The 23,620-nt window shown below is 44.0% G+C and overlaps 5 protein-coding genes, 1 long non-coding RNA gene and 1 pseudogene across 9 annotated transcripts; 3 read left to right on the top strand and 4 right to left on the bottom strand.

The window, feature by feature from the left end:
• Positions 1-291: 291 nt before the first annotated feature.
• LOC100840521 lies at positions 292-2,719 on the top strand (annotated as a pseudogene).
• Positions 2,720-3,532: 813 nt separating this feature from the next.
• LOC100837057 (ankyrin repeat-containing protein ITN1) lies at positions 3,533-6,428 on the top strand. The gene is made up of 4 exons (XM_014897985.2): positions 3,533-3,757; positions 3,830-4,393; positions 4,497-5,026; positions 5,709-6,428. The coding sequence occupies exons 2-4, from the start codon at positions 3,832-3,834 to the stop codon at positions 6,306-6,308; spliced, it is 1,692 nt and encodes a 563-aa protein (XP_014753471.1). The 5' UTR covers positions 3,533-3,757; positions 3,830-3,831; the 3' UTR covers positions 6,309-6,428.
• Positions 5,637-6,027, bottom strand: LOC112270856. The gene is made up of 2 exons (XR_002963375.1): positions 5,885-6,027; positions 5,637-5,802 (listed from the first exon to the last, which is right to left on the bottom strand). It is a non-coding gene; the product is annotated as an uncharacterized LOC112270856 (long non-coding RNA).
• A 37-nt stretch (positions 6,429-6,465) lies between the features above and the next one.
• On the bottom strand, positions 6,466-8,974 carry LOC100840212 (pentatricopeptide repeat-containing protein At4g39530). Its single transcript, XM_003567483.4, has one exon. It carries the CDS (start codon positions 8,962-8,964, stop codon positions 6,496-6,498), a length of 2,469 nt encoding a protein of 822 aa, XP_003567531.1. The 5' UTR covers positions 8,965-8,974; the 3' UTR covers positions 6,466-6,495.
• A 346-nt stretch (positions 8,975-9,320) lies between these two features.
• LOC100834090 (telomere-binding protein 1) lies at positions 9,321-14,289 on the bottom strand. 3 transcript variants are annotated; one of them, XM_014899647.2, is made up of 11 exons: positions 14,132-14,289; positions 13,057-13,200; positions 12,690-12,843; positions 11,859-12,612; positions 11,596-11,727; positions 11,400-11,462; positions 11,242-11,321; positions 10,626-10,870; positions 10,180-10,491; positions 10,028-10,091; positions 9,321-9,758 (listed from the first exon to the last, which is right to left on the bottom strand). In XM_014899647.2, exons 3-11 carry the CDS (start codon positions 12,768-12,770, stop codon positions 9,591-9,593), a joined length of 1,899 nt encoding a protein of 632 aa, XP_014755133.1. In that variant the 5' UTR covers positions 12,771-12,843; positions 13,057-13,200; positions 14,132-14,289; the 3' UTR covers positions 9,321-9,590. The 3 variants fall into 3 exon arrangements, with proteins under 3 accessions (XP_014755133.1, XP_003565159.1, XP_010232874.1); XM_003565111.4 differs by having other exon boundaries at positions 13,133-13,200; XM_010234572.3 differs by lacking the exon at positions 11,400-11,462 and having other exon boundaries at positions 13,133-13,200.
• Positions 14,290-17,859: 3,570 nt separating this feature from the next.
• Positions 17,860-20,089, top strand: LOC100835823 (uncharacterized protein C20orf24 homolog). Its single transcript, XM_003565117.4, has 4 exons — positions 17,860-18,079; positions 18,187-18,290; positions 19,232-19,361; positions 19,703-20,089. The coding sequence occupies exons 1-4, from the start codon at positions 17,960-17,962 to the stop codon at positions 19,739-19,741; spliced, it is 393 nt and encodes a 130-aa protein (XP_003565165.1). The 5' UTR covers positions 17,860-17,959; the 3' UTR covers positions 19,742-20,089.
• An 82-nt stretch (positions 20,090-20,171) lies between these two features.
• LOC100834392 (suppressor of disruption of TFIIS) lies at positions 20,172-22,459 on the bottom strand. Of its 2 annotated transcripts, none has more exons than XM_003565112.4 (9): positions 22,250-22,311; positions 21,887-21,972; positions 21,697-21,762; positions 21,475-21,572; positions 21,350-21,387; positions 21,158-21,245; positions 20,727-21,002; positions 20,565-20,630; positions 20,172-20,478 (listed from the first exon to the last, which is right to left on the bottom strand). In XM_003565112.4, the coding sequence occupies exons 2-9, from the start codon at positions 21,948-21,950 to the stop codon at positions 20,323-20,325; spliced, it is 852 nt and encodes a 283-aa protein (XP_003565160.1). In that variant the 5' UTR covers positions 21,951-21,972; positions 22,250-22,311; the 3' UTR covers positions 20,172-20,322. The 2 variants fall into 2 exon arrangements, with proteins under 2 accessions (XP_003565160.1, XP_010232873.1); XM_010234571.3 differs by having other exon boundaries at positions 20,174-20,478; positions 21,887-21,962; positions 22,250-22,459.
• Between the last annotated feature and the right edge of the window lie 1,161 nt (positions 22,460-23,620).

The raw sequence follows: 23,620 nt of genomic DNA, 5'->3' as shown, positions 1-23,620 counted from the left end.
GTATGCGGGACCTGGGGGGCTGTGGCCCCGTAGACCTTCGCCAGCGGCGCGGGCCGAGGGCGACGGGATCGCGACCTGGGGGCATGGCGGTGCTGGAGTACGACGGCCGCCGCCTGAGGGCTGAGGTATTCGAAGAAAGCACTTTCCTCTTCTTCTTTCTGTCCGGCTGGATTAGTAGTTTCTTTATTCATTGTTAGGTAATTTGAAACGCAGTCTGAGCAGGTCAAGTTTTTTAATTGAATCGGCTGTGGATCTCTAACGTGCGGCAGCATTGGATCCCAAATTAAACTAGTGCACATTTTCCCAATGGCAGTGCCATCGGCCGCGGTGGGTGGAGGACTAGCGGCCGCGCCGGCGGTTGGAGGAGTGCCACCGCTGCCGGCTGGAGGAGGACGGCCGCCGCCGCCACCGCCGGCTGGAGGAGGAGCAGCGCCAGGGGCATGGATGAATGAAGACCTCCTGAGAGAAGCCAATTCTGGTGTTTCCACGTTACTGGTGCAGTATGCACTTCAAAGTCCAGCCATTCTTCTGGGAACAACTCCATCGGGGAACACCTCCATCGGGGAACACCTGCCTCCACATAGCCTCCATCCATGGTCACGAACAATTCTGCAAGGATGTGGTGGCTCTGGGGGATTCTCTCCCTCTCGCTCTCTTCGCCAAGACAAACTTGGATGGGGAGACCCCACTTGCCACCGCAGTGAGAAGTGGCTCCGTCGCGGTGGCTACTGTCTTGCTACGATGCTGCCAATCCATTCGCGACGCCCACAGGGAGCTTGTGAGGGACTTGTGCGTGCAAATTGTGGCGAGAGCCGGTATTGGATGTGACGCACTGCACGCCCTTCGCCACACCTACGAGGAGATTCTACTGGAGGTGAGGCAGGCAATCTTGAAGCAGGACAAGGATGGATGCAACGTGCTGCACCATGCCATTCACTATGGCCACAGGGCGCTTGCCCTGGAGTTGATAGCAGCAGAGCCCGAGCTGTCGACACATGTGAACAATTACAAGGAGTCACCCATGTTCTCCGCCGCCATGAGATTTTACTGACGTTGCAGAGAACTGTTGGATACTCCTGGCTGTGTTCACGGAGGGCAGTTCGGCTACAATTCTCTGCACGTAGCCACGAGAAATGGAAATTTAGGTGAGATATATCTAATCTATCTATGCATATGTAGTTCATTTACAGAAAATTGGCTTTGGGATATATGCCGATCTATACACTATCTGTAGCTCGATCAGTGTCCTGTATCTTTATATCAAAAATCATCCCTTGGGCCTTGATTTGTTTATTTATTTTCAGTGATCATAAGAGGAATCATGGAAACATGTCCTGAGCTGGCTAAACAATCACAGAATGCGTACACTCCAGTGTGTTCGGCTGTGTCTCGTGACATGGTGAACGTGCTACGAGAATTCCTGAGACACGATTCTTCTTTAGGGTATCAAAAGACAGGCAATGGTTATACTCTCCTTCAGGTTGCTGCAATTGAAGGTCATGTTGATGTTGCTCGAGAGCTCCTTACCCATTGTCCAGATGCTCCTTGTCGCGGCACAGATGTTAATGGTTGGACATGCCTTCACACAGCTGTCTGGTATGGTCACACAGACTTCGTTAAATTTATCCTGAGTACACCACAACTCCGCAAAGTCGTCAACATGCAAGCCAAGGATGGAAGGACCGCTCTGCATCTCGCTGTCCAAAAGTGTGATCCTAAAATTGTTGCTGCTTTGCTGTCTCACCAAGATATACACACAACAGTGCTTGACAACACTGGTAAGGTGCCAGCCTGGGTATTGAGGTCGGACATCATGGATCGTGCCAAGACTCTAAACTGGGTACGTATGTATATGCTATATCCGCCAAGTAGAATAACTAAGCTTTATCATTACACTATGAGCTCCATTTAGTTAGTTGTGCCTTGCTTCGAATTTATGCAGAATAAAGTGACCGGGCTAATGCTGAAAGCTGATCCGCGAGGTGCCGGCTCTATCAATAATCTTTTCACACATATGACACGATTGACGACTGATGCATCAAGGATGGATGCACAGTCACTAACACAAATATACACAAGCAACACTTCATTAGTGGCGATCTTCGTTACAACAATCACCTTTGCCGCTGCTTTCACCCTGCCTGGAGGATATAGCACTGCTACTGGAAGCGAGGGACTTCCTATCATGGCTCAGAAGGCTGCATTTCAAGCATTCGTGATCTCTGACACCTTAGCAATGTGCTCCTCATTTGTCGTCGCCTTCATATGCATCGTAGCAAGGTGGAAGGATTATGAGTTCTTGCTTTACTACAGATCCTTTACCAAGACACTCATGTGGTTTGCATACGTTGCAACAACTACGGCATTTTCAACTGGTTTATATACAGTGCTGGTGCCACATCTACAATGGTTGGCCATTGCAATTTGCGTTCTGGTAGCTTCGTTGCCCATTATCACTTGGCTACTCGGCACATGGCCTGTCTTGAATCTCAAATTCCGGCTCGGTAGAACATTCAACTACGATCTACTTCACATGGTGTGACCTCATCAATCTGTCTTATATATGGTTCCACTGCTTGCTTTCTGATAATATTTTTCAGTTTATCTGTAGTGAACATTGTTTTGCTGGCTGCTCATGTTGTATTTTCAATTCATCAGGAAAAACTATTGTACTGGTAATTCTTGTATTCAATAAAAACTTATGCAGTGTTCCATCTCCGATCTCTCTATAAGTGATTCATGTCTTCCTCAATGGAATTTACTGTGGGTTAATTTTTAGCATTTGAAAGGCGAGAGTTGCCGTGGAACAGCACCAAGAAAAATGCTTGAAAAGCACCACTAAAGAGTAGTATACATAAATCTATGAACAAATTAGTATATTTAGCATTACTGAAGCTACAAGTTGGGGTGTTCTTTTTAGGAACTAGGCAGAAGCTTAACTGTATACAATATTATGTACTAAGAAAATCATTTTCCTGTACAGAAAATTCAGTTCTATTTAACAAGAATGTTAAAATTGCCTACAATATTTGCCATGTTCTTGTTACCTCATGAGTTGCTAACAACACCCGACCTTCAGTATAAGAGTTAAGCATTTCTATGTTCACTTGTACTACATCGTAACTCAAGCCAGTAAACGTGCATGCTCTGATATTTTGCGTATGATCTGACCAGTCAAACTTGCTCCCATCTTCTACAATATAAGTATGTCAGATATATAGTCGTTGGATAGCCCAGAGTTAGTTGTTTCTGAGGACTGAGGATTGACCTTGAATAGTTCATCTCTCAGACCATCTGTTTATTATACACTGAAAACCGTTTTCCTGATAACAACAGTGAACCTCATATATACATCTCTTATGAAAATGCGCACAGGCTCCTTGCCACGACTGAAAAAATACATAAAATGCGATGCTTTCATATCCTGTAACCCAATCAGGAATTGGAGCTGGAATTACAAGATACAAATTCAGCCTAAAATTAATACTCTGCATAAACATGCATGCACATGGCAAGCAAGCAAAAGGTCGAATACATCTGATACGTTTCGTCAATCCCACTCAATACTGCTAGCTTCTCATTTGCTTTCAGCAAAATGTATATTCTTTGCTTGTTAGAGTAACACAGGCATCTTTGCCCAATTCAATTCAACCAAGCTTGTCTCTTCACTCAATACTGATCCCCCATTTTCGAGTGATTACTTCCAACAAAAATCCCAAAAGGAACATTGTCATCAGTTGCCATCTGCTACGACCAGGTACTATAAACATCAACCTGTTTCTTTAGACACTTTTCATTGTAGGTATTTCATATATGACTCGGATTGTAGGAATGGACAGACGGCTCTTGCGAGCAGCCACATCTGGTGATTCTGTGTCAATGAAGGCCATGGCTTCACAGGATCCAAGCATTCTTCTCGGAACAACTCCATCGGGGAACACCTGCCTCCACATATCCTCCATCCATGGCCACCAAGAATTCTGCAAGGATGTAATAACACTAGAGGAGTCTCTCCTCTCAAAATACAATCTTGAACAGGAGACGCCGCTTGTCACCGCAGTTACACTTGGTCATGTCTCCTTGGCTTCTTTTCTACTCAGACGCTGCTGCCAACTGGGATTGAGGCCGGCAATCTTGCAACAAGACAGGTACGGATGCAATGCACTGCATCATGCCATTTGCAACGGCCACCAGGACCTTGCGCTGGAGTTGATAGCAGCAGAGCCTGCCCTGTCACAAGGTGTCAACAAATGCAATGAGTCATCCATGTTTGTTGCGGCGATGAGAGATTTTACTAATGTTGCAGATAAACTGTTGGAAAATGAATTTTCTGCTCATGTGGGACAATTCGGCCGCAATGCTCTACATGCTGCTGTTAGAAATGGTAATTCAGGTGAGATGTAGTACATGGAGTAGTGCCAATTCGATTAATAAACATCATCCTGTTACATCATTTCAACGTTATTAACAGTCATGTCTTGGTAATGTTTTGTCAGAAATTGCTAAAAGAATGATGGAGAAACATCCTGGTTTGGCCAGAGAAGCTGGCAAGGATACAAGTACTCCAATGACACTAGCTATGCTATTTGGAAGTATTCACATGGTGCGAGTAATTCTGGAACATGATTCTTCTTTAGGGTATGAAACAAGCGGCCTGGGTGTTCCTCTCCTTGAATCTGCCGCATATCGAGGTCAAGTTGATGCTGCTAGAGAACTTCTCAAATATTGTCCTGATGCTCCTTATCGCCGAGCAGATGGTTGGACATGCCTCCATTCAGCTGTATGGTATGATCAAGCAGAGTTCGTTGAATTTATCGTGAAGAAACCCCAACTTCGAAATGTCATTAACATGCAAGACAGCAAAGGAAAAACCGCTCTTCATTATGCAGTCCAGAAGTGCAATCCTAAAATAGTTGTTGCTTTACTGTCTCACAAAGATATAAATGCAACAGTGATTGACAACAATGCTGGTACAGCAGCTTGGGAATTGCTGGGGATCAAGTCTCATGCCAAGACTTTAAACTGGGTACTTATATATACTAGACCATATGAATCTCATTATCTGGCTTATGTTTCCAAGTCTATAGTAACCATTGCTCAAATACACACACATACATATATTCCAGTTTTTACCCTCTGCTCTGAATTTTTTGACAACAATTACCCCATTTAGTGAAAATTACCTAAACTTACCCAATTTAGTGCAAAAGTTTCCACATTTTACCCCATTAAGTTTCACAAATTGTGATTTTTGTATGGATCACAAATCAACATATTTCTTCTTTCATCTATGTTTACACTAAAAACAGAAATCAGAATTTTTGAAACTTAGAAATATGACTTCCGTTTCCCTCCAAATAAATGACTTCCGTTTCCCTCCAAATAAAGGGCTCCCAAAATCCCGGGAGCCAAAAGCCATTTTCGTCATTTTGGCGGCATGACTTCTTGGTTCTTGCTAAACCCACTACAGAAGTCCTCTTTAGAAATAACAGTGGTCCGTAATCTGCAAATAAGCAATGGGACCGTTTATGTTTATAAGAGTGACCGCCACTACAGTTTTATAATGTTGATTGCACGTATTATTATGTGCCTCATATTTTGGAAAGAAGAGTACTGCTACAAAGAACACCTCCACATAATGAAGAATGTGGAATAGCCAGTTTATTGTGTTGTGAGCTCAGTTCGTACCTTACATTGAATTCATGCAGAATGAAGTGAGGATGCTTATGCTAAAAGCGGATCCTCGAGATGCCGCGTCTATTTATAATCTTCATGATGAAGCCAAGCAACAGGCGATTAATGCTTCAAGGAATGATGCAAAGTCACTAACACAAACATATACAAGCAACACTTCGTTAGTGGCAACCCTCATTGCAACAATTACCTTTGCCGCTGCATTCACCCTGCCTGGAGGATATGGCAGTGGTGCTGGAAATGAGGGACTTCCCATCATGTCCAAGAAGTTTCCATTTCAGGCATTCTTGATCTCTGACATCTTAGCAATGTGCTCCTCGTTTGTTGTCGCCTTCATATGCATCATAGCAAGGTGGGAGGATTATGAGTTCTTGATTTATTACAGATCATTTACTAAGAAACTCATGTGGTTTGCCTACGTGGCAACGACTACGGCTTTTTCAACGGGTTTATACACAGTGCTGGCCCCGCGTCTCCACTGGTTGGCCATTGCAACTTGCATTGTGGTAGCTTTGTTGCCAATTCTCACTAAGCTGCTAGGTGAATGGCCTGTCTTGAAGCTCAGGTTTCGGTTAGGTAAAACCTACAAGTCTGATCTTCTTGAGATGGTCTAACCTCATCGATTTGTCTTACTGTCCTGCTTTCCGATAGTATTTTTCAGTTTACCTGTATTGAACATTGTTTGGATGCCCGCATGGTAGCGCAATTCATCAGATGAAATATTGTACTCTTAATTCTTGTATTCCGTTTCAACCTGATGAAGTGCTTCTTCCATATCTCTGGAGATGATCCATGCCATCTTCAGTGACAATCACCATGGGTTATCATCATCAGCCATTCATCAAGCAAAGTAAGTTCAGAGGTATCAGGAAGATATCCACCATTTTTAAGTATACTTGTCAGCTCATCCAGTAGAGAATATATCACATCTGCCTCCGGGTGCTCTCGTCCCCGTGCAATGAACGTATGAACCTCCTTCATCACCTCAATCCAGCTATATCCTGGTTCCTTCACTACCCCAGCACAATCCATCCCCTGCCTCAGCTTCTGCGCATCAGACCACAGTCCTCTAGAGGCATAAATATTTGACATTAGAACAGAGGGGCCACTGTCTGCAGGATCCGCCAAGAGCGCCATTTCAGTGGCATACCTCCCGATTTCAACATTACCAAACAGATGGCAGGCACTCAGCAAACTCCTCCAAACAGCTGCAGCTGGTTCAATTGGCATCCTTTCAATAAACTCCTTGGCAGCATGCAGTTTCCCTGAACGACCAAAAAGATTGACCACAGAAGCATAGTGCTCGGTGCCTGGTTCGATAGCATATTTTGTTTTCATGAAGTCAAAATGGCGTAAACCTTCATCCACGAGGCCTGCATGAGCACATGCTGACAACACGCCAACAAAAGTCACATAGTTCGGTTCGACTCCAGTCCCTCCCATCATCCTGAAAACATAAAGAGCTTCCTCAGCTTGACCATGCTGAGCATAAGTCGAAATCATGGAGTTCCAACAAATGACATCCTTTCCCAACGTTGACTCAAACAACAGCCGCCCTTCTTTGATGAAGCCGCACTTTGCATACATGTCTATGAGAGCATTTGAAACATGGTGGTCACTGTCAGCACCTGCTTTGATGATCTGGGCATGGAACTGCTGACCATGAAACATGCTTACCAGGGTACTTGCCACAGTCACTAGTGCAACAAATGTGAACTCATTAGGTGCTAATCCAGAGACTTGAAGCTGATTGAAGAGCTTTACAGCCTCTTCCCCTTGCTCATTCTGTGCAAGACCAAAAATCATGGCATTCCATATTACCATGTCCCTGTTGTGCATCAGATTGAATACAGCTTTGGCATCCTCCACAAGGGAAAACTTCGAATAGACATCGATTAGAGAACTCCCTGCATATAGGTCCAATGAAGTTCCTGATTTGACAATGAGACCATGAATCTGCTTGCTCAGTTCAATGGCTGACTGAGACGACGACACCCCAAGGAGTGAAACAAATGTCAGTGGACTTGGCTTTAGAGAGCAATATCTCATTTTACTGAATACATCAATTGCTCCTGCAAGATCACCTAGCCTTGAATATCCTTCAATCATTGCATTGTAAGAAATTGCATCATCTTCTGCCAAGGCTTCAAACACTGCTCTTGCTTCAGTTAAATGCTCACATTTAGCATACATGTCAATGAGAGAATTCTTGACATACTCATCAGACTCTAGATTAGCCTTTATGGCATGAGCATGTACCTGCCTTCCTTGCCATATCGCTGCCAAAGAGCCACACGAGTTCAATATACTTGCGCAAGCAAAAACATCAGGCTGCCACCCTTCCTGGCTCAGCTGCCAGAACATGGCCATGGCTTCAGCATCGCACGAATTCTGCATATATCCAGCGATCATTGTTGTCCAAGACACAAGATTACGGTTCTCCATGCAATCAAACAGCTTGCGGGCCAATGAGAGCCTGGAGCACTTGCAATACAGATCGATCAGCGCATTGATCACAGACGCATCCGTTTCCACTGCAATTCGATATGCATAACCATGTGTTTGCCTGCCACCTTCTAGAAAGCCCAGTGCAGAGCAAGCGCTAACAGCACTTGCGAGCACAAACCTGTCAGGCCTTACACCGTCAAGCCCCATCTTCCCAAACAACTCCAATGCAACTCCACCCTGCCCGATCTGAGAGTAGCCCGTGATCACCGCAGTCCAAGTAACCGGGTTCTTCACCGGGAGCGCATCAAAGACCAACATGGCCGCATCAATGCAGCCAACCTTCGCATACAAGTTGATCAACGCAGTCCCAACATAGACATTCCCATCCAGACCAATCCTCACAGCAACGCCATGCACCTGCTGGCCGAACGAAACCGCCCTCGACTGTGCACAGGCCCTCAGGGCGCTAGCGAGCAAGAACTCGTTGGGCGCCTCACCGCCGGAGGCTCTCTGGAAGGCCGCGAAGAGTGCCACCGCGTCTTCCTCGCACCCGTGCTGCGCGTGCATGGAGATTGCGGAGCCCCAGGAGACGAGGTTCTTGTGGGGCATTCGGTCGAACAGGCGGCGGGCGTCGCGGACTCTGCCGAGCTTGGAGTAGGCGCGGAGGAGGAGGTTGGCGAGGAAGAGGTCTGGGAGAGCGCCGGTGACGACGGCGCGGGCGTGGGCCAACGGCAGCAGGCGGTGGAGGCGGTCGCCGGCGAGGCATGAGAGCAGGAGCTGCGCTAGGCCGCCGTGGGTTTGGACGGAAGCCGCGAGACTCATTCTGAAAGACTGAAACTGCTGTTAGCTTTCTATATATACATCTGCCTTGGTTATTTCCCTCGGCTCTAGAGCTTTCTGAAATTACCCCAAAACAGCTTCCTGCAGCTTAAGGCTTAAGCTACAAAAGAGATGATGGTGCTAGTTACTGCAATAACTTCAATTTGATTTCTGATAACTCAAATTATGTGCAAACTTTGTGAAGAGTACATCTTCAAGTCTTCATAGAATAGACTTGATAGATGGCTACGACGATTCGTCGTGAAAATTGGACGCCAATGATCATACAAGACACAGGATCAAAAAGGAAATGCAATCTCCAGTCAAGGGCTGTATATTCATCAATGGGGGAATGTGCAAAAATTGGAATGTAGAAGAGTTTTTTTATGAGCATCTGATGAATCAGAAGTATGCAAATCGTTTATAAAACCATTTACAAAGGGGCTGCCAGACTAGGTACTTTCTCTTATTAATCCACAGAGGAAGAGAGCACCTGGCTTGACCATCAACCAAAGAGAAGGAAAACAAATTATCTGTGAGTTTGGAATAATACATAAATTAGTCGAACTCCTTTGGACATCTTTTTTTTACAGAAGGATCAGTGTTCCTTTCTAGGCAAGGCAGAGATTTCAGCAGCAGCTGGAGGAGCCCGGTCCTGAAGCTTTGGCTGAGAGCTGATGCTGGGACCAGTAGGCCTGCGCCGCCAGCACCCGGTCGAGCAGATCCTGCGGAACAGGCTCGCCTCGCCTCTGTTGCGGGGCTATGCTTGCAGTGTGCACCAGGGTCTTCCACTTGTCCTGGTTCATCCATAGAATATTTCAGAATTAGGACAGGATGTAAAAAATTCCAATTAATACAAACTATGTCAGAAGAAAGAAATGAAGAAGTAGGTAACGGTAGGCAATGAGTAATGCAATGCAGCAGCGTTGAGGATCAAGTGATGCTGTGAGTAGTGACGGTGATGACTGGAGCTTGAAGCATGTGCACCAAGCTCCCTCCGTAGATTTTTGAGCAGTGGCGCGAAACAAAGTATGTAAGGAAAGCAGGGTTGTGGTTACTGAATTACCTTAAGGTCAACATAGGTCCTATGATCAGAATTGTCAAAGGCGAGCATTTTAACATCTCTCCACCTGAACAAACAGACCAAGAGGTCAACAAGAGAACAGGTTTTGCTGCAATGACTTTGTGCTGATAGGGAGAAAACATTTGGGCACACACCTTCCTGTCCCAAGCTGTTCGACAGCGTCCACTAGCGCCTCCACCTCAGGCAAAGAGAATGGCCTCCTTATGCGCCTTTGTGCAATACCAGGCCGCTTCGACTTACAAAGGGGCACAATGGCTAGAGCCTCTGAGTTTGGAGAGACAGCAGGGACAATGGCTTGTGAGCATGCTGATGTTTCTTGCGCAGTCAATTCGACAAGAGAATGAACAGAACCAGGATCGCTCCGGACGCAGTTTAAAGAAGTGTGCATATGCTGCTGATTGTTACCAACGACCTTAGTTTCAGAAAATGGCTCTTCACACTTTATCCTGCAGATCATGAAATCCTAAAAACATCAGATGATCTTCAGATTTGATTGCGCTCCATGGTATATACAAGGCCTATCGGATGCATCTTGACAAAAAATTCTAACCATTACTCCTAAGCATAAGAAATGACTTACCTGGCTAATGGTTCTGCGGCATCTGCTCCAAGAATATTCATTTCCTCTGGTATCATGACCCCAGGGGAAGAGTTTTGCCCAGCTTCACATTCCAATGTAAAGTCTATGTTATCTAGATTTTGACCATGGCAAATTCTAGCCTGACGAAGTGTCTTGCTGTCATCTTGAATATTCTTTCCTTCAAGAAGAACACCGACCCGGAGGCCACCTTCAATTATACTAGTAACAACATCCATTACAGTTCTCTGTAGGGAAAATGAAGAATATTACTGGGAAACACTTGTAAGAAGGTAATATTTATCTGCAGAAGAAATCAATGTCATGCAAGAAGTTCCACATAGAAAATGCATATGACTGGGGAAAAATGAAACTATCGTGAGAAGACAAATTTCATTGTGTAATAACTTTGTTCAGTTGCTTAAGTTTAGAAATCTAACAATGACTGTTCAGCTCCAAAAATAACAGCAAGTACTTTCTGCATTCCTTAACTATGTACACAATATGTATATTGTAGAGAAATACTAGTTTAATAAATAACTGTTGCAGATTTCATCAATAACAATGTATAAATGCGACTTTGCAACCAATATTTTCTAGATGCCCATATATTCATTACCTTCAATGAACCAACTGTTGCTTTTTCAGGGATCTCAACAAACAGTTCCGGGATGGTGAATGACTTGATTCTTAACTTGACTGAAAAGTGCAAAGGAGAATATGATAAGCTATCATGTTCATGAAGTACGACTTACAAATCTATATATCCAAGAATACCATGGTAGTCCTCAGATCCACATAATGGATTTTGACCTTCCACAGAAAATGGTGTCCCGCTGGCTGAAATGGCAAGCGGCATTTTCTTTTAGGAAGTATACCAAAATAAGGATTGAGGCTATCAAATGGTGTACAGAAGGCAGCATACTGAGAAATGTAATAATTGTGTCATTGGTGAAATGGCAACACAACATACCTTCGGTTACAATCCCTTTAGGAGAAGATGGTGTAAAATGACGCCGCACTAGCTTTTTCCTCTTGAATATTGCTCTTTGCACCTTTTGGCGTGTGGTGGATATCTTCTTTTCACAGAAGTTTAGCTTGCTACCTAGTTGAATGAAAAAGAAAAAAACAGGTTAGTGCCACAATGTAGAGAGGAGTAAAATAAATATGCTTCTCTTTAAGGAAATATGATGCCTGTTGATAAACTAAAATTTCAACTTGAGGAATTTGGCATACCTTTATTAGACATCTCTCCACACATCTTACTACGAGCTGCCTTTCTTAACTTCGATGCGAACAATTTTCTTATCTTATTATCGCCTGTATAATGTGGCATGTAACTCTTGTTTCCTGCGGTGCATGAATGAGTGCACCCGGAAGAATTTTCGTCATCATCTCTATATGCAGCATGCTGCACTTCAGCATGGCATAAGGGGGAGGTATTGTGGTCAGGCATTCCTGAGCTACTGTCAGAGCTAACCAAAGCAGGAGGTCTGCCATCCAGATCCACAGAGCTAACCAAACTGTATAGAGTTGTGGTGTCACCAGCCATAGGTTGCTGCACCTGCACTTGGTTAGCCTCCATTGACCGTGTAGATCCAGGATGACCACGGTCACATGATTTTGTACAAGTAAACAACGAGTCGTTAACCAACATACTTGGTTTCACAGTTAGTAACTCTAATACTGAGTTAGTTTCATTTCTTGTCGACGAGTTTTCTGCCAAGCAGATGTTAGCTTGCCTAGGAGAGGCACAGACACCACCAGAACCCACTATACAATTCTCCACAGCTACACTTTTGAGCGGCAGAACTTCATCACACTGTTCAGCTTTAACCGATTTCCTCTTCTTGGCATAGTTTGCAGCCGCTGTATTGGTGCTAGGAACATTAGATGAATTCTCCTGACCTGCTAACAGTGTTCCTGCAACGGTCGCAAGCAAATCAAACGCACACATCTCATCTTTCTTTCTCCTTGTTGAGCGTTTCCCCTGAATTACCATTTATTGTCAATACAGATCCAATATGCAAATTGTGGTTCATGATAGACACAGGATCAAATGTGTACCCGAGCTGAGCTTGGAACACGTGGCATAGTGGGAACTTGGTGGCCACGGGATCCATAATCCAACCTCTTTCGCACCACCATTTCTTGATCTCACTTAAGAGAGGGACTTTCACTGGCAACAAATGGACACAAATACCACATAGATAATCTTTATCTGCAACAAATTAACTCGAATTTAGTGAACATTCACAATTACTGATTGCTCAAAGAGCAAAGCTGGAACTGCTCTGCCACAGCTAGAACAAAGACACTCGGTCAAACAGAGAAAGAGCTCATCTTTAGGTCGATCCCAACAAAACCATAACATTTGATAACATGGATTATATTTACTAAAATTACACAGTGCATATGTATATGCCAGAGCAACCTGAAGCCGGATGGTTTGATGCAGTAGAACTTGCCATAGCAAGAAACGGTGAAGATTTATAGGAGAGTGAGATCACCTCCAAAGAGCATCTGAAACGAGTCATCCAAGATTGAGCACCTGCGCAGGAATCCTTTTCATCGGTTTCTGTAAACAAATTAAAGAAAAGAGGTACAGATTTTATTCAACTGCAAGAAACAAAAGGATGCATTAAAATTCTCTGGTGAAGAAGACAGAGGACAGTTGCACGGGAATCAACAAGGCAAGTTTGCAGATCCAAAGCAGATAACACATGACTGAATGAATCGTAGTAAAGCCAATTCTCAATCAGGAAACCCAAATCCCAACAACATCAAATAAGGAAAGCCACACCACCGATTGAGGAGAGCGGCAGCAATCTTTTGCTGAAAGATGCAAATCGATGGAACAACACTGGCACCAATCGAACTGAAGAGACAGCCAGCCAACATCTGAGAATAATTACAGAATTCAACTCAGAGAAGACTGAAATGGCAAGTTTTGTGTTCATATAAGCACAGGCTTGAATAAATCTGATGCAATTAAGAAGCTCCGTTAAACATAACCAATGAATTGCCCCCAAAAATAAACTCTTGGGGCATAATTCGATCGGTTCTTGCCGAAACTGCCACACAGATCTCCTCAAAACGAATCAAGAACCCAAATAAGGGAGACGCCGCGCCAACAAACCTCTTGATCCGGATAGCATCCGGAGACCACATATCTAGACGGAGGAAACAATTCCGGCCACAATCCCCTAAACCCCACGGAAATCGAACAACCCCAAGAGACGGGAGACTCGCGGCTCCAATTCCAAATCGGGAAGCAAAACCGCAACTCCCCAGCGGCAACCGGCGGAATCCAGGGAAAACCGCTCGATTCGTGTGGAATTCAGGGACAGCCACCAGATCAAGCAGACCACCAAGAACCCAACCAAACAAACAAACAAGAGGATCCAAGAAGAACTCGTGATGAAGATTGGCGAAAAGAAATAAAAATCTCGAATTTTCTTTCTCGCCCCCCTTTGATCTCTCTCTCCCGTTGTTGCCATATGCCATACCCTTGCAGTTTCCTCCTGGATCGGCGGACGGAAGAAGAAAAACCCCTCGGAACCAACTCCTCTTTCTCCTTCTTCTCTCTCTATCTCCCCTCGCTTAAACCCTCAGCATCCTCTCGTGTCTTCTTTATACCACACCCACTCCATTTTTTTCTCTCCTCTGTTTTTCTTTTTCTTGAGCCGGCCGAGCAGAAATGGGTTTTTACTTTTTACTGACCGGTCCGGCCCGGTTTACCTACTGTTTTTTTTATTTTTCTCTTTTGAGAAATGTAGCGAATGTTCGGAGGATGGTCTTATGGTGCGGCGAGAGAAAGAAGAAGATGTGAGGAAAGGAACCAAGAGGGAAAGGAGGAAAATACAACCGATAAGAACGAAAACGGTGATCGACTACTGACACAAAATGGGTAATGGAGTGTGGCGCAGAGCTGAAGCGAGAAGAAGGGAGTATATGGAGGCGAGGCGAAGAGGTTAAAGCGAGAGAAGCGAAAAGATGGCGAAAATCGATGGCGATGGTGGCGGAAGAGATGACACGTGGGTGGATGATGGTAATCCGGTCATTTTTAACCACTTCATAAATAAAAATTAACAGTGACTAAAAATATTAGCGGGATAGGGGGTTATGGGCATAGAATATTTTGCAATTTGGGAAGTAAGTTTGAACTCACGTCGGATATTCATCGCTGCATCTTACGAAAATATACAAGTATTCTAATGGAAATTGTAATAAAAAATCTCTACATAGTTTTTATCTTGGAGATGCGTATATTAATTAGATTTCACCGGTTGAATTATCTCTTCACTTGAAGTAGATCTACCACTGCTCTGTATGGTGTTGGCATGATCTAGATCTACAACTGGTGATACCGTTTTTATTATTAATTCCTTTCCTCTTTAAACTATTGCTTGGGTCTAAGCTCAATCAGATGAGATCTGATGTGTCCCATATGCAATGGTGTCATGTGGGGGCTATAAGTCCATACTAATAAAATAACAAGACAATTGCAGTATTAGGCCAGCAGCAGGGTAGATTAGCTGGTGCGTTTAGCTTGCTAGGGGTAACTTAATCAGAATTGCTGGTGGGTATAGTTAGGTGCACTCATTGTTGAAGGGCAGCTTGGAATGTCATTTTGTTTATGAAATCATATATTTAGTAAATCAAACCACATGCATGCTCTTTTCTTCCTGGTGTGTGCATACATATAATATTTATGAATTTTCTTAAGTAATTATGTGAGGAGAAAAAGATTAGGTGAGAATTTTCTTGATTGCCCGTGGAAAGTCTGGCTTGGCTTACACAAACTACATGAGACAAAAACACTTTGTTGATTAATTGGATATCATCCCAGATGTCGTCATTGGTCTGTACCCAAGATTTGCCAGAACTATACTATTAACTAATTAAAGGATCATACTACTCCACAAGCAGACAGGCACTGCTAATTTTGTATCAGACTAACACAAGCTGTGCGCATAAGAAGATCCAGCACCATCATTTTGCAGCATTAGGTGTCAAAATAGCACTTAGCGATAACAAAGCTGGATGGAATAAACAAATGGCAAGCACAGGCTTTGGTTTTAACAACAACAAAAAGTGTTGTTAGTACCCAATCACAAAATCCAGATCTGCTGTGTTTTTCCTTTCTACACTTTTTTTTTTTTGCTTTCCGTTATCAGCAACAAGTTTCTTGTACTACTTCCTTTGATTTGTACGTACACAATGTCTCTGTGAAGGGTAGCACATCGCTTTCCAAGCAAGGAATCTCTATAATAATAGCAATTCTTTCTCAAAACAAATAATAGTATAGAATGTGTGTTCTTGTGGTCAGCTATTTTTTTTTCTTTCGATGGGTCAACTTGTTGAGCATCACATCTCACTTTGTTTGCAATTGAATATACATGTCTGCATATCAGTGCCAAGCCGTCAAAGGATACTGGGAAATAATTAAAGTATAGCTCATTGATCTAGTTTAATGGACCTATACATACACTGGTATGTAAGAATTACATACATACATGTAGGGGAATTAGTCTGTTAAATGGGCCTATTTATACGCCTATATGCCGAATGGAAATCTCATGTCCTAAATTGGTCAAAGTATATCCTCGAATCCTCGATGGAATGATATAGTGGCATGTCATTGTCTATCGAAGGTAATGTCGGTCCATGAATAAAATTTGAATGATTATTTCGAAATTGGCCAGGGATAAGATGATAGAGATGGGGATGTGTTTTCCATGGATTATGATGGCTGATGAGATCAGGAGATGGATGGATGGATGGAGCAGAGCAGAGTAGGCTAGCTAGCCATCCCTGTTGCTGAGATAAGGATTTGTCTGTGGATTAGATGACACTATCCCTATGCATGTTGCCTACCATGTAATTTTCCCTGGAGGCGCTGCCATGTGGGCCCCACACCAGCTGCCCCCAAGATTCTACGATCCCAGCTGGCATATTCTGTTATACGGATACTTATACTTCTGATAGATTTACAGTGGTGTATATATTACCATTGGAGTGTAAGTAGTGAGGATTGACAGCATTTCAGCTGCCTCTCAATTTGTTCACCAGGATCATGCATACCATGAATGCTGAAACCCTTTTTTCAGCAAAAGAATAAAAGAAATAACCAGCATCCATAAAAGCACTAGTTTTTTTTTGTTTTATTGGCATAGTTAATTAATTTGTTAACCTTTAGCTAATTAAAGTATTGGAATCTGGAACTAAACAGCAGATGACTATAGTGCATTCGTGTGTTGCAGCTGCTGATAAAGAAGATCAACGGTAGCTGGGAGTGATAAGGACAACCACACAAAACAAAAATTAAAGCGAAATGATCAAGATGATGATCTGATCCAACAAGTTTGTGCTTGTGGAGCTGGCTGGGATCCCATCTGACCACTGCTGCACACACGGGATCTTATTTTATTTATTTTTAAAATACTTAATCCATCGTTGCTTCTATATATTAATTGCTTCGTTTTCTAATTTACTAGAAAAAAGATATATATTCCTAATAAGATGCGCATTTTTGCGTGGTCTCTTTCGGAATAGGATTAATACCGAGAGGAGCGACGCTACTTGCCTAATGTTCTTTGAGATCCATGGTTGTCGCATGCCGAAGACTGTGGTCACCTCTTCCCATACTATCCTTTTGCCCCACGGCTCCGGCATCCCCATTGGATCACACCGCCTACTTCGTCCTCTCAGCTGTTATGGATGTTCTCCATTCCGCGTGGTCTTCCCGCCGTAATATGGCCTTCCATATTGATGATCATACTATGACGTATTTGTTTGCTAGAACACAAAAGTCTTCACCAATGTGGGAAGTTAATAATGTATCGTGATCTCTTGCCCTAATTATTGACCACCTTTCCCCGTGTTGTAAACACTTTCTATTTAAAGCAATATATTCGGTTAAAATCGAAACCTCCCTCCTCCCGCATCTCGAGAGCTGTCGGTTTTCGCTTGCTGAGTCTTTTTTATGCATGGTAGAGAATAGATTTATTCTTAACTAGGATATGGATTTCTGTTAAAACACACACAGTGGAATAGATAGGCAGGGATGTGTTATACTGAGAAGAGAAAAAAAGAGTAAAAAAGAGAAGATAAAAAAGGAGTTCAAGTAAAACGGAGACCCTGGAATACGTAAACATCCAGCGAAGGCGGAAACCAGGAGGAACCCGTCGGCCTCTGAAGTAAAACGACGGCTGTACTGTACAAATTACAATACGATCCGTCTCTCTCTTTTCCACGACCCAGTCCACCAGCGATCCCCCATCTCGCCGCCAACAACCCGCCGCCGGCGGAGCTAGAGGAGGCCACCAGAAGCCATGAAGAAGAAGTCCAAGGCGGCGGCGGGTGGGAGGCAGCCGCAACACGCGGCGCAGAACGGCCACGTCCTGCCCTCCAAGCTCGCCAGGTACCTCGACCCCGACGCATCCTGGGACAAGGTATATGCACTGCCGCCGCCGCCGCTTGCGGCTGCGTCTCGTAGCTCTTGATCTGCGACTCCGCTTGGATCCTGATTTGCTAGTGCTGCGTTTTCCCCTAATCGCAGGATCAGCTGCTGGACGCCGTGCACTGGATCCGGCAGGCGGTGGGGCTCGCCTGCGGCCTGCTCTGGGGCGCCGTCCCCCTCGTCGGCGCCTTCTGGATCGCCCTGTAAGTTCATCCACAGACCTCTCTCTCTCTCTCCCAATCCCACATGTAGCTCTTCTGAATTGCTACTTAGATTTTCATATGAGTATGACACGGAATTCAATCGCATTATCGTGATGTATCCGCAAGTCACTGATGAACTAGTAGGTGAGGTTTAGGGTCTTGTCTTCTGTCACATCATGATTTCTCCATGAGGAGCAGCAATTGGTCTGCTTTGCTCGGTCGTTCGGTAATTATGACTCAGTGCCAGAGTATTGTGAAGTGAGTGTTACATTACATCACATGTGGTCTACAGATCTGGGGCTTCACGCACCAAGTCTTTTTTTTCTGGTGAGTTGGGCAACAGCTTAGGCAACAAGCATTGAGCTGGACTTTGTTTGAACGGTCGTAAGCAAACTAGCACGATTCTCGTGTAACTGTTCTTTGTTTCTAGGTGGTCATTAGTGAATAGATTCGCAAAGGGATGGTGTATGATAGGTCGGTTTTGGTCGTCTTGCTAGAGATCCTTGGGAAGACAAGCCTTCTGAAACCAGTTGCAGACCTTTACATTGCCTGATGGTTGATCCTTATTGAACACCTGAGAATTTTATTTTATTTTATTTTATATTGGGAGGAATACAGTTGAGCATTTTCTTTATTTAGACAGTTGCATCATGACTCGACATTTATGATGGCCAACGATATGACTGTTTACCAATCTTAAACTTATAGGATGTAGCACACTGGATTATAATTGCATTTTGGTATCAGTAATTCAAGATTTTCTGAGCTTAGATGGTATTTTCCAAGTTATCTTCAGAATGTGTAACAGCGCGCCTAGTTTCAAAAGCTGCATGCCATATTAGGATAGCTTTAGCACCACTTCAATAAATGCAGAATGCCAGAAGGTGATTATTTTCAGTCCTGTTTGACTCCGTAACATGTTTTGTTTTGCTGTGTTACAGGTTTTTTACTATCTCCACCGTTATAGTTCACTTGTACTATGCATATTTGCTGAAGATCGATGAGGAGGATTTTGGAGGCCATGCCGCCCTACTTCAGGAGGGGCTCTTTGCCTCATTCACCCTTTTCCTGGTAAAAGTTCTGAGCCATCTTAGTTTGGGCCTGCATCCATTCTTTCCTAGTTACACCCACGTCAAACTCATTTCGTCACACGAGCACCTGTCCTAAATAATGATGACTCACTTGGATATCGTTTTATGTATCTATTAGGCCAATTAGCTTACTGAATAGCGACAGCTACGAGCACATAAAACTAGCACTATCATATGATCATACTTTTCTACAGGAATGCTATCTAAGGAGTAACGACGGCACACACTTAATACAGCATCTCCTTAAATTCTTGCTTCTTTGTGTTCTCATTTATTGAACTGGGTGATATCGATTGCTAATACATGCTTCTTTGGTTGCAGCTTTCATGGATTCTAGTATACAGTTTGGCTCACTTCTGAGAAGCCCGTCTGCGGAAAATGCGCCATGAGATCTCCTTTGTTCATGCCATAGTGTCATTCACCCTTTTGTAGAATTGGTTACTTATGGATGTACCAGATGTTGTAGGTTACATAGAACAGCACTGCATCGAGCTAGCTATTCCTGTGCCCCGTATAAATTGCTCGCACCCAATGTAATTCTGATAGCTTTCTTGACTCGATCCAGTATGGTCTAGAGCTTTACATGTGGAATCCTCACCATTGCTCGTCTGAAATCCTGAGTAAACCTGCCTCTGCAGTGCAACCGATGTATTTTATATAATTTTTCCTGAGTAAACTTGTCTGTGGAGTGCAGCAAATGATGCGAAATTACTATGAAGGTTTTACCGTTGCTTACTAGCAATGCCAATGATAATGGCACAGCACCATCACCATCTACTGCCATGTGAAATGTATTATACCGGCATGGAGACAACGTTTATTTCTTATTACTGGGGACAGTCTTAACTATTACAACATCAGTTCTTCAGTTCTGGCTATGAAAATGACCTGCTCATCTCATGCAACTCTCAGCCGAAAACACGAGTCGATTCAAGAGAATTCTACGCTATCACAGATGTCTCGATTCCGACTTTGCTTGAGTTCCTAACGTCTTCGTCCTTCTCAGCTTCCTCCCACAGTTCAGGCAATGCTTCCTTCATGTTGTGGAGGCTTTCCAAGGCATGGTCAGCACCTTTTACTCTTTCAGAAGTTCCAACCTGGTATATATTGATTCATCACATTCACATTAGTAACTCAATCATCTACCAAATTTGCACGACATTAACTGGACACAAGATTTTACCAGGACAGTATGCATGGCGATTTGCTTCCCAGCTTGTATGTTCCTGATGCTGTCATCGAAAAATATCTGGTAGGTGTTTCATAGCCAGTTGTTAGTACACCAGAGAACATGAGACACCCATGAATTTTGTGAGCATGAAAAATTGAGTAATTTGGTGCTTACAGTGGTCTTAGGATTGATGTTGGCAAGCTTGAGGGCATGAAGCATTGCGTCTATTGACGGCTTACACATGATTGGTGACTTTGGCAGTTCAGCCCCAGGTTCTGGATTAGCCAGATGCTTCATTATATCGAAGATCTCAACTTTGTTGTCTAGCGCAGGAGCAGGAGACGTTGTTGGGTTTAATGTCTCAAAGCATACAACTCTTTCGAAGCAGTCTTCAATTCCGAGCCTCTTCAAGGCCCTTGAGGCATGGAGTTTATCACCATTTGTGAACACCTAGTCACACAGCAGTATAATTACAACCATGTCATTGGTGATTTGATAAAACATTTTGAGTTTGTGACCATTTGTGAACACCTAGTCACACAGCAGTATAATTACAACCATGTCATTGGTGATTTGATAAAACATTTTGAGTTTGTGATACATACAGCTTTGCGGATCGGTAAGCTCAGGAGAATGTTCCTGAGTACTGGGTCAGGCTTGAGTTTTTCATAAGCCAACCTTCCATGGACAAAGCTGCAAAAAAAAAAAAAAAATGGACCCATTGAGAATCTGGCATTCACTTTTCCCCAAATTACTGGCCAATAAAATTAACAAGAACTTTGGAGAGAAGCCAGTACCTGTGAAAATCATCGTAATCGAATTGGTACCCAACAGCCTACATAATCAGATCATAGAAAATCATGGTTAAGACTAGAAACATACAAAATAACCAATCTTCGCTGTGGATTCAAATCACACGCACCCGCAAACCGGCCATGGTGGTTCCATACTGCTTGTAGAGGAGGATGCATAGCTCCAGGCTGATGCTCTTCTCGATACCGAGCTTCTCGACCATATAAGCTGAACCATACAGGCAAAAAAACAGGAGGAATGAACTCATCAACACTATATACAAACCAGCCATCTCTTTCCTGCAAACTGAAATAAAAATTTCAGCAATACATTCAGTCTTGTGTAGTACTACCTTGGATGTTCTTCATGACATCAAGCCCAATGCCGGAGGTCACCGGGTACAGCGTATCATCAAGGTCTAAATAAAAATCAAAATCAAAATCAAAAGCATATTACATACACCATGATCGTATGAAACCTGGAATTAACAGAGGAAGGAAGAAGACGAAGAATCTGGTCAAGAAAATCAGCGGCGTGCATACCGAAGAGGAGGCAGTCGCACTCGAGCCTCTGATCCTTCCCGTACTTGCTGCCCTCGTGCTCCATTTCGGCCCACAACTGCCAAGAACTAATCCCCAATCAATCAGTCAATCAAGCAACGCGAGCATCCAACAAAATACCACCATAGACCGGGACACGCGGTCGACTTAGATCTAAATTAAAAAATCTTCGGCATTACAGTCCCAAGATACGAAGCGCTCGCCACGACGGGAAGAACCAACCCTGGCATGGCCAGCAAGAAGTACCAGACCCGAATTCGGAGTCCAGAGAGAGGAACGGCCCGGGCGGACGAAGAGAGAGAGATTGAACTGGAGAATAGTTGGGTTGCGCAGATCAGCACGTACCAGATTTCCACAACGCGGGCGGGACGAGGGGAATGGCTGGACTGCGGAGAAGGGTTGGGGGAGATTTCTCTGTGGAGCGAAGCCCTGTGCGCGTATATATACAGCGAGAGAAGGAGGCGCGTCGGCCGGCGGTCGGTGGGCGTCGGTGTGAGGAAGAAGATGGAGTGGAAACGGAAAACCGTTCCCTCTTTTGCGAAAAAGAAAAGGAAACCGTTCCCTCTGCTCTGCAGCATTTATTTACTTCCAAAAAAAGGACACACAAAGAAAAAACGCCAAAAAATCACATTTTGTTTTCTTTTGTAATTTGATTTTTTTTTACTTATTGTTCTTTGCAATTTGATTGCCGGGCTAGAAAATGCGGAAGGCAAAAAGTGTGGCTAGGGCTTGGTGTGATGTGGCCGCTCGACTTTGGAAATGTGGTTAATTGATGGGGGATGGGAAATCGTGGTCAAAATTAATTTTGTCGGTCAAGTTGGAAGGGGTGGAGGGCTGATGTGGCTAGGGCATGCACGGGAATCGCTCACATGAGAGGGAAAGGTGGCTAATTAATGGGGATGTGCGGGAGGCGATTTCGCGCGGGAATCACTCACGTGAGAGGGGTGGGCGGCTAACGGGTACATTAGGGGTGGGATTTCAGTAGAAACTATTGCTTATTCGAATGTGGCGGGTGGCTAACGGGCACGCGGGAATCACCCATGCAAAAGGTGCGTGTGGCTAACAAGTACGCGCGACGGGCCGATAGGGTTGGGGGATTTTGGCGGGCATTGCTCATGTGAAGAGAGACATGTGACTTACTTACAAATGTGGGGGCAGGATTCTAGCGGGAATTGCTCATTTGAATGCGCGCGGGTGACTAACATGCATCGCGAGAGGCGGATTTGCGCGGGAATTGCTCAAGTGAGGGTAAAGAGAGTTAGAGGTTGTGGTTTGCCCACGACAATGTACTCATCTCTCTCTAGCCCTTCACCGTTCCAATTACACCGTTTTTCTTAAGTTTTAGTGTCAAATGTAAAAAGGATGAATTTATTATGGTGATCAGAGAAAAGGTCATTATCTCTGTTTGTATGCAGTTAGCTGTCCAAATCACCCAAAACTGACAACCAGTAGTGCCCCCAAGAGGAGGACTCCGGTCATAATCAACTCATGAATTTCTTGCTCCAAAACAAAAGAACAATAAAACCCTCTTGTTCTTTAAAAGACATGGCCTAGCTGCAAATAGCTTTTTTTTTCTCTCGCAAAGATTTCTTGACTCTCCAGATGCTACTAACTTTGGCGTGAAGCCAAATCCAGCATCTGATCTGCATTTCGCTGACCATGGCTCCCTCCCTACACTGCCGCCACGTGCATCTCCAGCACACACAAAAATAGAAT

This window comes from Brachypodium distachyon, chromosome 2, assembly GCF_000005505.3.
Source record: "Brachypodium distachyon strain Bd21 chromosome 2, Brachypodium_distachyon_v3.0, whole genome shotgun sequence".
Taxonomy (NCBI): domain Eukaryota; kingdom Viridiplantae; phylum Streptophyta; class Magnoliopsida; order Poales; family Poaceae; genus Brachypodium; species Brachypodium distachyon.
The sequence above is the reverse complement of the archived record's forward strand: the minus strand, read 5'-3'. Positions and strand labels throughout refer to the sequence as shown.